We start from the raw sequence: 14,306 nt of genomic DNA on the forward strand, positions 1-14,306 counted from the left end.
TTTAACGGGTAGAAGGCTATTAACGGTGACGAACCCGTGGGCCCGCATTTGAGCTGCTTGTCCAGAATTTGCTTTCGTGTCTCGCAGCCGAACCAAACCGCCGCCCCGCCGCCGCCGCCGCCGTGCTGGCGATGTTCAGGCACCTCCTTCCCCTCCGACGGCGCTTCTCTACCTCGGCAGCCTCTAACGCCGCACCTACACTCTACTCTGGTGGCAGCAACCCCGTCTCGATCCTCTCGTGGGGCCGCGGCGCGTCGGGCCAGCTCGGCGGCGGCAAGGAGGAGCGCCGCCTCTACCCGTCGCCGGTCGCCCACCTCCTCCTCCCTGATCCTTACCCGCTCCTCCCGCCCACCCCTGGCCGCCTCCCCGCCGCCGCGGAGACATCCGGATTGGAGGTGGGGATCTCCTGCGGGCTCTTCCACTCGGCGCTCCTCGTCGATGGCGGCACCTGGGTGTGGGGCAAGGGTGATGGCGGCCGCCTAGGACTCGGAGACGAGTCCTCCGCCTTCGTCCCCCGCGCCAACCCCAACCTCAGCGACCTCCGCGTGCTCGCGCTCGGCGGCATCCATTCCGCCTCCCTGACCGCTTCCGGGGACGTCTTCACCTGGTGAGGAAACTGCCACATTGCCCATTTCAAATAGCACCGTGTTATGATCAGATGCCTGGTTGCTCGCTCGATGATTTTGCGAGAAGGAGAATGTGTTGTTGTTGCATTTTGGTGGATGGTTGTGGCTGCTGCATCACTCAGTTTACTCTAGTAGTCTGCAGGGGTTATGGGGGTTTCGGAGCTCTGGGACACTATGTTTACCATAGGGAGCTGTTGCCGAAGAAGGTGAATGGTCCTTGGGAAGGGAAGATATCGCACATTGCCACGAGCGGAGCGCATACTGCCGCAATCACAGACTCAGGTTGTTTGTAACTTCTTATTCACGTCTAATCCTGGAATAAAAAAAATTATCATCTGTCACTGCCTCACGCAAATGAATGGTGTGGAAAAAGTGGGAAAAGAAATGGAACATCCTTTACGGTCATTTGTTAAATGTTGGCCTTTGTGATCAGCAAACTTGCTCTTTTCTGATCCTTGCATTTTGACGACTTCTAATAGGTGAGCTTTACACTTGGGGCCGTGATGAAGGTGACGGTAGGTTGGGACTTGGAAGTGGGGGTGGTCCAGGCGAAGCTGGATCTCTCAGTGTTCCTTCCAAGGTGAATGCGCTGCCTGTTCCAGTTGCTGCGGTAGCTTGTGGTGGCTTCTTCACTATTGCGCTGACTTCAGAAGGACAACTATGGAGTTGGGGAGGTGAGGATGTTCATACTTATTTGCTAATTAATAGACACTGTTTATATAAGTTTTTTTGTTTACTTGTACTTTGCTATAAACACTAGGGAAAAGTTGTACAATTAACTTACTGGATTAAACTAGAGATCATGGTACCAACTACCAAACCATGATCAGACTCAAGGTTCTTTTAATAATGTGAAATGTTATAGCAGTACAACCTACAACGTTTTAACCTCTGACTAGCTAGTAGCTAACATTCACATGCACAGACCCTTTCATTTCATTCATTGGGCATATGTTAACTACTCCGTAGGTTATGATAGTTTTACTGAAATGCTTGTAAGCTTTCCTAATCAGCATTTAACGGTCTCTGATATGACACTCAATGCTTTCAGTTGGCTTTCCCAGTATTATTTAGTTTTTAAATTTAAATGGTCTTCTTGCTTAGATGGCAAGGATTGCATCTATTTTCGTTTTGGCTTTCCAGTTTCCACTGTAATAGAAATAGAATTATGTACTGATTTAATTTTGAAATGCACCTCTCATTTAACTTTGTGTTAATTTTTTTTGTTGAAGTTTCCGACACCTGTTGGCAACTTATTGCTTTACTGAGTTATTACGACTTACCTATGATCTCCAGCAAACTCGAACTTCGAACTTGGCAGAGGAAGCAATTCCAGTGATTGGAGGCCACAGCTTGTCCCTAGCCTAAAAAATATCCGTGTAGTCCAAGTAGCATGTGGTGGATACCATTCCTTAGCTTTGACAGGTATGGTTTACTTTGTGCAAATTCATATGTTTTTGCTGTTTACTAATGAACGGCAACTTTTGCTGTCACCTACTCACCTATAATTTTTTTATTACATTGGCAAAATATGAATTTGCAATCAAAGTTCTGAAAAGAACAATCAGACAGGAGTAAAGGAATGGTGTGTTTGAAACATTGTTGTCTCAACAAGTTGGTTAATTATGCCTACTGTTGGTTTTGCTTAGTGCGGCAATTATCTTTAATCATAAAACTGCATAACCATGAATCAAGTTCTGTTGGATCTTACAGCAAACAAGCAGTACTGTGGTCATACAGATTTATTTAGTTGTATTAATTTCGGAGTGTTGTTGTAGAAAGCACATGATAGTGTTCTGTTTGTTGCAGCATACAACTCGATGACATAGCTTACCTCTGTTAACTGTATTCAGATGAAGGTGAAGTTCTCTCGTGGGGACATGGTGGACATGGACAACTCGGGCATCCTGCCATACAAAATCATAGAGTTCCACTTGCCATTAAAGCTTTGTCCGGGGAGCGAATAGTCTACATAGCCTGTGGAGGATCGACTTCTGCTGCCATATCAGGTGAAAGCTACAGTTTTTCTTTCTTATTTTCAGTGTTAGTGATTCAATGCCCTGTACCCCTGTTGCTGTGCAGATAACTCTTGAAATGTTCTTAGTCTCACTTATCTTCCTTTCAGCATTTCATAAATTAAATTTGGTACAGAATATGTCTCTACTGAAGATTCAGGAAACTCTAGGCATGCAGTAGCACCCTACAACATCAAGTTATCTGAGAATAAAATTGTCTACGTTAAGTACCATTTTGGATAGCAAGTAGTAGTATTACTAAGAGTGGCGTAAACTTCAGATATGAGAGAGGAAATCTGTATTGATAGGTTAGCCAAATAATTGGTAATTTGGTACTGTTGTACTTGTGAAGAAACAGTTTAATTGCATGGGTACTTTCGATGATAGCAAGTTCTTTTTAATGATTTACTAGTTTGTGCTACATGTTAATGTTGTTTTGAGCAATGCAACCATGTCACAGTCTTAACTATAATTTGAGTTGGATAATATATTACCCGGGATCCAAGATATATTCTTCTGTAGAAGTCACTTTACTTCATAATATGTCTCTACATTCTTGTCTTGCATCGCATTGCCTATCAGCTAGGAAGCAACTAAAAATTTTCTCACTATGAACAGCTTGCCTGAATTTACTTCTTTTGTGTGGCCAGACAAAGGTGACTTGTACATGTGGGGAAATGCAAGAGATTGTCAGTTAGGTGTTCCTGATCTTCCAGAAGTGCAACCACTACCGGTTAAAGTTAATTTTCTTGCTGACGGTGATGAGGATCCGAGTCCGCCTCACGTCATCTCCGTTGCAATAGGTGCTTCCCACGCCATGTGTTTGCTCTCGAGGCAAAAAATCGAGAAATAATACCTTTTGAGTTTTCAGCTCTGTAAATGCACTCAGGTAGGATCAGGATCTCTCATCTCTACTGGTTGGAGCTTGCTGACTCAGCATGTGGAAACTAGAAACTTCTGCTCAGCAAAGCCTGATATCAGCGAGAAACAATAAAATTCTTGTTTCAATCAAGCACAGGCATGTTGTAGTTTCTTCAATTTCAGCACTGTTTTTCTGGGGTTAGATCGAGCCGCATAACATGAGGAAGAGGAATGATTTGAGTGTAGACCTTATACTTTTCTGATCTTGGGTTCGTGGAGCCTAAGCTGTAGTAGTTGCTAAGACGACCAAAATTTTGTGACATGCTGATTATACACTGCTGGCTTGCACTGGGCACCTGGTTCTGGTTGCTGTTCAATAAACCAAGCAGAAAATAGGATACTAGTTCATGATTTTCTGACTCCATGTCCTTGCCGAATTATTCATGTGCTATTCTTTCAATGAAGAGCAATCCATCCAATACATTGTAACAGTGATTTCGAAGGCCAATTTTCAGTTGGTCGATCTAAAAATCAAAATTTTAATTGATTGCTTCATGTTTATTTGCGATAAACATATTGTTCTTGACCCAACAAAAACTGGGCAACGAGTGCCCGCTGATTCTGTCCCGTTTGCGTTAAAGCGTCGGTGAGTGACTAGGTCGATCGCCGGCGGCAGCCGAGCCCGAGGATCCAATGCGGCTCCATTGCCATTCCCCACTCAGATCTCATCTCCTGTTCTTTGTGCAAAAACAAAAATTTGAAGAGTTTTTTTTTAGGCCAAAAATTTGAAGAGTTAAGTGAGGAAGGACGAAGACGAGCTGTAGAAAGAGGCTCGTCGTGCTCCGCCGCCGTTCCTGTCAAGAAGAACCCCCGGAGAAGACGAGGGGGGAAGTGCTCTCTTGATTCGCTCCAGATCTTCAAGGGCTTCCATCTCAGGTACTCTTCTTCGCCTTCCCTAAAGAACGTCCTCTGGAAAACAAAATAGAATATCATCCGCCTGCAGATCTGTTCTTTGCGCGCGTGTTCATGTGTTCTTCGTTCTTCCGGCCCGCGATTCGAATTGAGGTGTTCCCAAGTTGCGAATGGATATCATCCCATCGTAGGGGAATCGCCTGGCCTAGCTCGCGGTGGAAATAGGTCGATTGCACCTGGTTGTACTTGTTCATGTTCGAATCGTCAAAGTTCAGATAGTCAAAGAAACGGGGGCTGTTCATAGGAAATCTCTGGGTTTTGGTGAGGCACCGAGGAAATTTGTCAAGAGCTTCACTGAGCTAGTGCTATACTGTGGATTGCTTGCCAATGTTCATCCCATTTACGATGTACTGATCAACATTGCGTCTCTGCAGTCGTTTGTACCTTGATGGTTTGTAACGAGTTGGTCTTGAAAATTGTTCATCTTCGGCAAATATTGTTTGTTGTTATTGAAAATTTAGTTATGATGTTAGGCGATTTTTTGCATCATTTTACAATTAACTCTTTGAGCTACTTTCTCAATTGGTATGCCATGTGGTTGTATTAATGCACATACAACTAGTATAGCATGTTTTGGTTTGGCATAGTTTCTTGGCGAGGCCTCTTTCTTGGCCTATCTTTTTTTTTGTGAGGATAGTATATATCATGAAAATATGGTTGGTCGATAGTGATGTTCAATTATTCATTCATTGTGTAGTACTGTAGTGTCATGGTAGAGGGTGAATTTTAGTGGACCACACACACCATGCCCTTATAAAGAGCCTCATTCTTAAGCAAGACCTCAAGAAAAATAGCAAATTTTGGCCGCAAGAACACATTATGCCCTGTTTTCATTACAAGCAGTATTTACATTGTAGGCCTGAGAGGTGTCGGGAATTTAGCAATGAGGTGAGTTTCCTTGATAATGTTTGCAACCATAATTCCATCGTACCTATAAATGTATGTCTGGTTTCCTATCTATGAATTGCCACTCTAGTTCTTTTGGTGTCTAAAGTTTCTTTGCTACTTGTAGTTCATTCTTTCATCATCGAGCGTTACCGCAAAGACATCCGGTCATCCTTTGAACCTCACCGTGCGTATGTATTAACACACAGCGCCTCCTGGATTTTTTAGTTTTCAACAAAACAAGTGGCTCTGAGGCAAACAAGTGACTCTGAGGGGGAGGTTAGTAAGATCAGAGCTGTTATCTAATTTCAAGGAGACAATCTGAATACTGGATACACCTAAGAGGCCAAAATTTTAGTTTTTTGGTGCATGTGTCTTCCATGTCTTACCACCTAACAAAACCATTCTAAATTGTAGGTACTAGCATGACTGAAAGGGAGTTGATTGACAAAGATAAACTTGTACTTCGAGGTTTGCAGTTCTATGGCTTTCATGGAGTGAAGCAAGAAGAAAAGACTCTAGGACAAAAGTTTGTCGTGGACGTTGACGCATGGATGGATTTTAGTGTTGCTGGTGAGACTGACAGCATATGTGATACAGTTAGCTACACTGATATCTACAGGTAAGAGAAATATTTGTGAAGTATGATCAAGCAATGGTGGGAAGGAACTTGTGTATTATTTTTCCATAGTTGCTCATGGAAAGATTTTTTTTCTTTAGCCATACCAGCATGCTTGAAAAATTGATATCATCATTATTGATCTGTTTTAGTGGCTCTCTGGGGATTATTCGTTCTTTACTTTATTGTTGTGATTCCTGGACACTGAAGTATGTCCTTGCTCTACAGGATCGTCAAGGACGTAGTTGAAGGCCCATCTAATAATCTTTTAGAATCAGTGGCTCACCGGATTGCAAGAGACACACTGCTTAAGTTCCCTCAAATCTCCGCTGTCCGAGTGAAAGTTGGGAAACCTCATGTTGCTGTGCAAGGAGTCGTTGATTATTTAGGTGTTGAGATATTGAGGTATAAAAAGGACATCAGAGGAAGTTCATCGGGAGCTCCAATAATCTAGTGTCATACTGAGGATTGCATGTCCACATTTTATTTTTGGAGTTGTTTGTACTTTGTACCTCAATTATTAGTACTCAATGTTGGTTTTAAAAGCTATTATTCATCTAAAAGTGGGTGAAGCTACCCTCTGGGGCTGAAGTAAATATTGCAAGTTATCTTCTCTGAAAACTTTTGCAAGCATTGCTTGTTGAGATTGAAATTTTAGTTTTCAAGTACGCGATGATGTATATATATTTTGTCGCCATTTTGCTCAGTGTTATACAAACTATTTGCTCCATCTGTCATGATCTAATCTGGTCTATCATGTGGGACCAACACAGTGAGCTCAAATTTATGCATTCAGTTGTTAATGATGAACACATCCAGAGAGAAGCAACATTTGTTTAGTGGATTAAGATACCATTGAGCCAATGGTATCCGGAGCAGGACACCAAAACCTTATGAAGAGAGAGGTAGGTGATGCAGACGGTTAGGTTTAGTTAGGTGATGCTTGCCTTTCTGGTTTCCAAGGAGACAGCTTGTCTCTCTAGTCTTTTTAGTTCCTTGCTTAGTCTCTACTCCCAAACCTTGTCAATCCTTTCCCTCCGTTTGTACTACATCACGATTTATTTATTTATTTCGAAAGGGACGGAATCCCCCCAGCCTCCATTTATTTTGTTCTGACATTTGGGACATTAAGCTCTAGTGGCTTTTCTATGGCATATGCCTTGAAGCAGTTGCAGGAAAGGAGTTCTTCTTTGGAGCTCTTTCTTTGGGAGGAGACAGCAATGCCGCCGGTCAACGATGACGCTGCTGGATCAAGCTCCGGCAGGGATGGCCTGACAGGAGCCTCCATGACGAAACGCAACAAGCCTCGGTGTAATCTCTCCCCAGAGAATCAGATTCATTCTGTTTGTCTTGTATTTGGGTTGTTCTTTTCTTGACTGGAACCTTGAGTTGTTCTTATTAACTGTACCTCCTTGATTCTAGAAGCATAGGCCTTTTCGTTGCCTACTTTGGATTTTCAACTGTTCTATTGGATGATGGTATATGTAGTAAGCTTTTGCAATTTCTGTATCTCAGAAAGGCTTCCTGCGTTTAGGGACAAAACTATTAGGAAGATGACTTCAAAATCCATAATTTTCTGTTGCCATCGCTAGAGTGGACAAAGCTATCCTATTTTGTTAGAAATTATTAGCATGTTCATATACATATAACCTTCATCTGTAAGTCATTGTTCATAACTTGACATGCTGCCCCCAAAATTAGAATAGTCTGATTACCAAAGGTACAGTTAACCAGAAGAATCTCTTATTCACTATATAAAATCAGTCATTTACTCGATGGAAATTCTCTGCTGGTTATTTTTGTGGTTAAGATCTGTAAGTACTTATATGTGTTCATTCTGTTGATTCTGAAGATCATGCATTTACTCAGCAAGAACTTCCAGCATGCAAGCCTATACTGGCACCCCATATGGTGAGTCCAATTATGTGCCCATACCCAATTTATTTCACGTTTTTTCTGGACCTTTCATGTGGTTTAGAAATTCAAACTATCTACATTGGACAATCAGGTCATTCCTGTACTTGCATTCGTGGGCTTAATTTTCATTCCAATTGGCCTCGCTTGCATCGTGTCTTCAAATAAGGTATTCTTTTAGTTGTGCTCTATGCTATAGATAAATCTGCACTCGATCGAAACTTTCTCCGAGTTCAAATTTGGTATGATATTTTGCTATCAAAATAGGTGGTCGAAGTGGTTTACCGATACGATACAAAATGTGTGCCAGGGAACATGCTTCACAACAAAGTTGCCTATATCCAAAATGCATCAATAGACAAGACCTGCACAAGAACCCTCAAGGTAAGAATGAAAAGTTTCCACACTTAGCAAAATGCAAACCGTTTTTACGTCTTCAGTCGACAAAGACGGTTTACATAAGATCAATACATTTTTGTTCTTCTGCAGATCCCTAGGGATATGAAAAGGCCAATCTACATATATTACCAGCTTGACAAGTTCTACCAGAACCATAGAAGGTAGAACAAATAAATCCATCTTCTGACCTCCCTGACCAACCAACCAATCCATACAAGAAAAAAAAACTAATTCCTTTAATCCTAAATTTTTTGCCTCAAATTTACCAAAATATGGATGCATCTATTTTTAAAAACGTCTAAATACATGTAATATTTTGACAGCAATTTAGAATCGGAGCGAGCACATTGTACAAGCATCAGAATCAGAATTCGAGATGCATTTCTTCTTCTTCAGGTACTCGACGAGCCGGAGCGACGCGCAGCTGAGAGAGCCGAAGGCGGCAGGCGACGTGGCAGAGTTCTGCAAGCCTGAAGCTTTCGCCGCCAATGGCAGGCCTATCGTGCCCTGCGGACTCATAGCCTGGAGCCTGTTCAACGACACCTACAGCTTCGCCCGTCGCAATCGTCTTCCTCGCGACGGCGACCACGGGCCGCCGCCGCTGACGGTGAGCAAGAGAGGGATCTCATGGCCGAGCGAGAGGGGGCACCTGTTCGGCAAGAATGTCTTCCCCAGGAACTTCCAGAACGGGAGCCTTGTCGGCGGCGGGCAGCTCGATCCCCGAAAGCCTGTGAGTAAAGCTCCTCTGCAAATTTTCAGATCTCGATTATCTTCTTCTTCTTCTTTGTGATGATTGAGGGAATGAGGGGGTTGGGAATTGTTTGCAGCTGAGCGAGCAGGAGGATCTGATGGTGTGGATGAGGACGGCGGCGCTGCCGAGGTTCAGGAAGCTGTACGGGCGGATGGAGGCGGACCTCGTCGCCGGGGAGCTCATCACGGTGACGGTGCGGAACAGCTACAACTCGTACAGCTACGCCGGCGGGGAGAAGGCGGTGGTGCTGTCGACCGCCGGGTGGCTGGGCGGCAGGAACGGCTTCCTGGGCCGCGCCTATGTCGTTGTCGGCATGGCCTGCTTCCTCCTCGCTTTGCTGCTCACGCTGCTCTGCCTCGTCTTCCCCATGTGAGTCTCACTCCCATCGATCACAGAAGCAACCTTCTTCTTCTTCTTCCCCGTCGCCGGCGACCCATTTTGTTCTGTTGTTGGTTGGTAAATGGTAATGGCTGAATTGTGTGGGCTTTGTGCAGGAAGGAGGAGCATCTCTTGCTGCGGTAGCCTTCGCCGCTGAATCGATCGACGTGCGGCGGGCGGTCGATTCGGTTTGGTTCTACATTTTCCGACCACGGATTGGGGATTGTTCTTGGTTATAGCAGATCACTGTGTGTGTGACTGTGTGTGTTCTTGGGTACTAAATTCAGAATGTAAATAACATGGAACAGAATCGAAAATACGGTGACTGAATGAAAAGAAAGAAATAGATCAAGCGACGATATCATGGTAGTGGCTTCCTCCCCTCCAACAAATTGCTTGCTCGATGATGCTAGAGAAGTTAACATTAGGAGCAACCTATCGGCTCATGTCTTTACCGCCTGATCCCTTGTGCGGAGTACTACTTCTGGAGAGTAAAAAAAATAGTTCACGGAAACCAGCGGCAGATTGGCATGTAACCGCTGCTCTATGGTGCAATTTTGCAACCAAAATTTCTCCGACAAGTCTTCTTCCTTGAGAAGTTATGTTGGTTTATAGCCTCGAAAGGAGTAGCTAAAGTTGACCATAATTATTGACCGAATTCTGGGCCTGAGAGAACGCTCCGCCGTGGATCGACACACCATCTGTATCATTGACCGGCAATTATTAGCAGCAGCAAAAACTAGCTGTCCTCAGCTCGACGTTGACACCAAACTGAAAAGAGAATGTGCTAATTGCCGTGAAAGCGATTTTCAACTCTTTCCGCTTTTGAAAAGGAAGAATCTTTGGCTCTAACGAAAACACCCAAATGAGAGCCAGCAAGGTTATTAGATAAGGCACCGAAAACCGCAGAAAAATCCTCGTCCATTTGCCACTCTCGTACGATTTTGTTCTCACTCGTGTTCGCTTGCGGGCGGATCAATGGAGAAGGCGGCTTCTTTCCTCTCCTCCCTCCTCCTCGGCGGCGGCGGCGGCGATGAGGGACCGGCGGCGGCGACGGTGAAATCCCTCCTCGTATACCCCATCAAGTCCTGCAGGGGCATCTCCGTGCCCCAGGCCCCCGTCACCTCCACTGGTGCTCTGCCTGGCTGCTTCACTCATCACACGCATTCAGATGCCATCTTTCCTGATTGATGTCTGATCTGACGGCGGCGGCGGCGATGGCGTGCAGGGTTCAGGTGGGATCGGCAGTGGGCGGTGGTGAACGCCAAAGGGAGGGCCTACACACAGAGGGTGGAGCCCACGATGGCACTGGTCCAGGTGGAGATGCCGCCGGAGGCCTTCGACGAGGATTGGAAACCCACGCCGGACTCCTACTTGGGTACTGCTCCTCTCTGCTTCTTTTTTCGGTCATTTGGATTTAACAGCTGATTTGTCCTGACTGATTCGGTAATATGAAATGGGGGAAATTGGCCAGAGAGGACACCGTTATTTTGCGGTCTTTGCCCGAACACACTGCCGGATCGTGGATTTGCCCAGCACCATTACAATTCTCGGGCCATTTGCTGAAACACACCGCCCGTCCAAAAAGGAAAAGTCATGTCCAGATTAGCTTTAGATCCAATCTATAATAGGCAAGGCGCGATCTGTAAATAGGCAATCAATAATCCATCGGTCGATATGATTGTGTATGAGCACAAGAAGTTCACATAATCCATTAACTAATCAAGCACGGCCCATGTAATCTTGTACGACAGGGCGACCGCTCCTGGTGGTAAGATCAATGCGCCGGGGAAATTAGCCAGCCTGGCATCTAAACTTGCATATGTATAGTCTGGTCCGATTTCAGAGAGATATACGGAATTCACCTGTACAAAATTTTAAACTTGTTTAATTAAGTTCATAAACCTAGAACTGGCAGTTCCTTGAACTTTAAAATTGCATCTCCGTCTCTTTCCCCTGAGCTAAAACGAGCACCTGAACTTCAGATCTTGAAGTTCAGTGAGACGCACCGATCGAGCGTCGCGTCAAGCCAAAAGTGCCAATAATGCCATAAAAAAATCTCTACTACCCGATTCAACTGCATGCGCATGCGCAGACTTAAATATCGATTCACTGCACTTGAGCAAACGGTGAACGATGGCTAAGACTGCAGTTTCACGAGACTTCCTTTTTTTGACGGGCGGTGTGTTTCAGCAAATGGCCCGAAAATTGTAATGGTACTGGGCAAATCCACAATTGGGCGGTGTGTTTGGGCAAAGACCGCAGAATAACAGTGTGCCCTGGCCAATTTTCCCTATGAAATGTTATATGACCATGTCTTGCTGACTACTGCTAGTTGTTTGATCATGTTGTGGCACTAATTTGTCTCAAAACTCAAAAGGTGTGTTCTTTTCTACTGAGTATCCAACAGTTAAGGTGTATATAAAATAACATAGAGTTACTTCCTAAACCTCAATGGGACATCCTCAAAGAATTTATCCAGTCTCTTATTTTCTCATTTAAATTCAACGCGTGATTTGGTCTGACTACGTTAGTTTCCTATGAAATGTTTATCTTTTATATTCCTGAAGATTGCTAGTTGTTTGATCAATAAGTAATACTACGAGTAGTAAATTTCATCAAAATGATTTTCTTCCCTTCCTGAAAAAAATAGTAACTGTATGGTTTCTAAAGTTTAAATGGTCTTCAGTACATTTTGAATTGTAATGTCATTGTAGTTTTACTTTCCAGAGGATAAATCCTAAAGATAATACTATCTATTTCACTTGCCTGCCTCTAACTGTAGTTGTAAGAGCACCTGGAATGGACTCACTGAAGGTCCCTCTCGCTGCGGAACGCACCACGCTTGATGATGTCTCCGTGTGGGAGTGGTCTGGTTCTGCATATGATGAAGGAGATGAAGCAGCAGAATGGTTCTCCACCTATTTTGGAAAGCCAAGTCGACTCGTGCAGTTTAAACAAGGTTTATACTCTTTTCAGTTTCATTCACAAATAATTCTTGGATACTTCACATTTTTCCAGAATAAGTTTTCTTCAAGAGTCTTCTGTCACTTATGGATAATTTATGTTTTTTACTCTTTGGACAGAGTCCGAGATCAGGCCGACTAATCTTGACTATGCTCAAGGTTACAAAATCACCTTTGCGGATTGCTTCCCCTTCCTGATAGCCTCCCAGGTGCAGTTCAGAGCTGAGATTGTTCACCATTTTATGGATGAAGGCTGTGTGCTTATGTTGCTAAATACAAAATCCAAGTTAACAATTAATGTAATTGCAGGGCTCACTGGATGCGCTAAATGAGATTCTTAAAGAACCTGTGCCAATGAATCGCTTCAGACCAAAGTAAGTAGAACTGTGATTACAGGTTACTTAGTCTTTGCATATCCTTTTCTAAACAACTTATCTGTTGTGTTGATGTATTATGACCTGTAATAAGAGGTTGCTTATTATATACCTTGTTTTTACACTGCCTGCTTTCTTACGGATGCGGTTTCTTTTGACAGTATTTTAGTGGATGGATGCCACCCATACTCAGAGGATCTGTGGAAAAACATAAAGATAAACAAGCTAGCATTTCAAGGTGTGAAGTTATGCAACCGTTGCAAGGTAAATTTTCAGATATCGTAATGTGGCTATTACTCTCCTAGCTTCAAACTTCATCCTGTAATCGATGTATGGAAAGAAAAATTGTACTCCCTCCGATCCTAAATTGTTGTCGAAATATTACATGTATCTAGATGCTTTTTAAGAATAGATACATCCATATTTGGGCAAATTTGAGTCAAGAATTTAGGATCAGAGGGGGTAACAAATTGTGAGTTGCTTGCTTCTTTCATAGCAAAATTAGCAACGAGGCTAAAGTCTTAGGTTGTGAAATTATCCTTTCCTGTATATTTAAACACCCTTCAAGTTATTCGATAGTACAAGTGAGTAACTGAAATTTGGGTTGGCTTCGTCCTGGCCTTCTGAAGCAATCTTAATGAGAATAGTTTTAATAAAACTGATAACTATGAACTTATCTGCTTGTTTCATAAAAAAATTACATCACTGGAATTCAATAGTACGCTCTTTACATTCACGGGGAATATAAATAGGAGTATACTATTTGCTTAGTTTCTGTATTGTCTGGCTGATTCAGGTGCCTACCATTAATCAAGACAACGGAATACTTGGCACTGAACCAACAGAAACGATGCTGACATTCCGGTCTGACGAAGTGTTGCGTCCGGGCCACAAGAATAAGCGGCAGGTGATTGTCCAGCCCCTGCAACCTACTCCCTCCGATCCATAAAAAGTGTCTTGGATTTAGTACAAAGTTGTGGATCGGAGCGGAGGCAATATACTCTTATTACCTTCTTAAGCTGTTGTTATGCAGTATATCTTTTGTTGGCCTGGCAACTTGAAGACTGTCAGGAAATCATAATTATAGAGCAAGTCATTGATCAGTCACATGTTTATTGTATCTTGTAGGTGTACTTCGGGCAGAATTTAGTCTGCAAGGAAGCTTTATCAGCCTGGGGCAAAGGGCAGATCATCAAGGTCGGTGATCCGGTTTATGTTCTGCAGGCATTCCCTTCTTTGAATGAAGCTCCAGCCTAAACAAGGGGATGGTAGCAACTACTGTATCTGTTTCCTGTGTGCGGAAAAGATGACTGGTTGGTTGATTTTATGCACATGTTCTGTAAATTATAGACGGTGCTTGTTTGGATGAGCTGTATTCTTTGTGTGAGCTTCGTTATGTGAACCATATAAAGCTCCCTGGTGACATATCTCCATCCAAATACTCCCCCTTAGCAATAAAGCTTGACAGGCCTGTTTCTTATGCCCTCAAGTTGAAATGATAACATCATCTGGTTCTTTAATCTGTTATCATACAGTAGAGTAAATT

The 14,306-nt window shown here is 43.5% G+C and overlaps 4 protein-coding genes across 6 annotated transcripts; all 4 read left to right on the forward strand.

Moving 5' to 3' along the window:
- Positions 1-48: 48 nt before the first annotated feature.
- LOC100843915 (ultraviolet-B receptor UVR8) lies at positions 49-6,593 on the forward strand. Of its 2 annotated transcripts, XM_010240202.3 has the most exons (10): positions 49-607; positions 769-908; positions 1,106-1,300; positions 1,923-2,051; positions 2,480-2,635; positions 3,292-4,148; positions 4,279-4,438; positions 5,487-5,638; positions 5,777-5,981; positions 6,207-6,593. In XM_010240202.3, the coding sequence occupies exons 1-6, from the start codon at positions 132-134 to the stop codon at positions 3,492-3,494; spliced, it is 1,299 nt and encodes a 432-aa protein (XP_010238504.1). In that variant the 5' UTR covers positions 49-131; the 3' UTR covers positions 3,495-4,148; positions 4,279-4,438; positions 5,487-5,638; positions 5,777-5,981; positions 6,207-6,593. The 2 variants fall into 2 exon arrangements, with proteins under 2 accessions (XP_010238504.1, XP_024318798.1); XM_024463030.1 differs by having other exon boundaries at positions 3,292-4,438.
- On the forward strand, positions 4,304-6,646 carry LOC100844216 (dihydroneopterin aldolase 2). 2 transcript variants are annotated; one of them, XM_024463031.1, is made up of 3 exons: positions 4,304-4,438; positions 5,777-5,981; positions 6,207-6,646. In XM_024463031.1, exons 2-3 carry the CDS (start codon positions 5,785-5,787, stop codon positions 6,430-6,432), a joined length of 423 nt encoding a protein of 140 aa, XP_024318799.1. In that variant the 5' UTR covers positions 4,304-4,438; positions 5,777-5,784; the 3' UTR covers positions 6,433-6,646. The 2 variants fall into 2 exon arrangements, with proteins under 2 accessions (XP_024318799.1, XP_010238503.1); XM_010240201.3 differs by lacking the exon at positions 4,304-4,438 and adding an exon at positions 5,496-5,638.
- A 313-nt stretch (positions 6,647-6,959) lies between these two features.
- LOC100844726 (ALA-interacting subunit 1) lies at positions 6,960-9,808 on the forward strand. Its single transcript, XM_003578601.4, has 8 exons — positions 6,960-7,289; positions 7,831-7,889; positions 7,987-8,061; positions 8,160-8,276; positions 8,382-8,452; positions 8,688-9,021; positions 9,119-9,411; positions 9,537-9,808. The coding sequence occupies exons 1-8, from the start codon at positions 7,127-7,129 to the stop codon at positions 9,562-9,564; spliced, it is 1,140 nt and encodes a 379-aa protein (XP_003578649.2). The 5' UTR covers positions 6,960-7,126; the 3' UTR covers positions 9,565-9,808.
- A 465-nt stretch (positions 9,809-10,273) lies between these two features.
- LOC100845242 (mitochondrial amidoxime reducing component 2) lies at positions 10,274-14,280 on the forward strand. Its single transcript, XM_003578603.4, has 8 exons — positions 10,274-10,552; positions 10,649-10,798; positions 12,206-12,382; positions 12,507-12,595; positions 12,696-12,760; positions 12,922-13,024; positions 13,557-13,667; positions 13,889-14,280. The coding sequence occupies exons 1-8, from the start codon at positions 10,399-10,401 to the stop codon at positions 14,015-14,017; spliced, it is 978 nt and encodes a 325-aa protein (XP_003578651.1). The 5' UTR covers positions 10,274-10,398; the 3' UTR covers positions 14,018-14,280.
- Positions 14,281-14,306: the final 26 nt, after the last annotated feature.

This window comes from Brachypodium distachyon, chromosome 4, assembly GCF_000005505.3.
Source record: "Brachypodium distachyon strain Bd21 chromosome 4, Brachypodium_distachyon_v3.0, whole genome shotgun sequence".
Classification (NCBI taxonomy): domain Eukaryota; kingdom Viridiplantae; phylum Streptophyta; class Magnoliopsida; order Poales; family Poaceae; genus Brachypodium; species Brachypodium distachyon.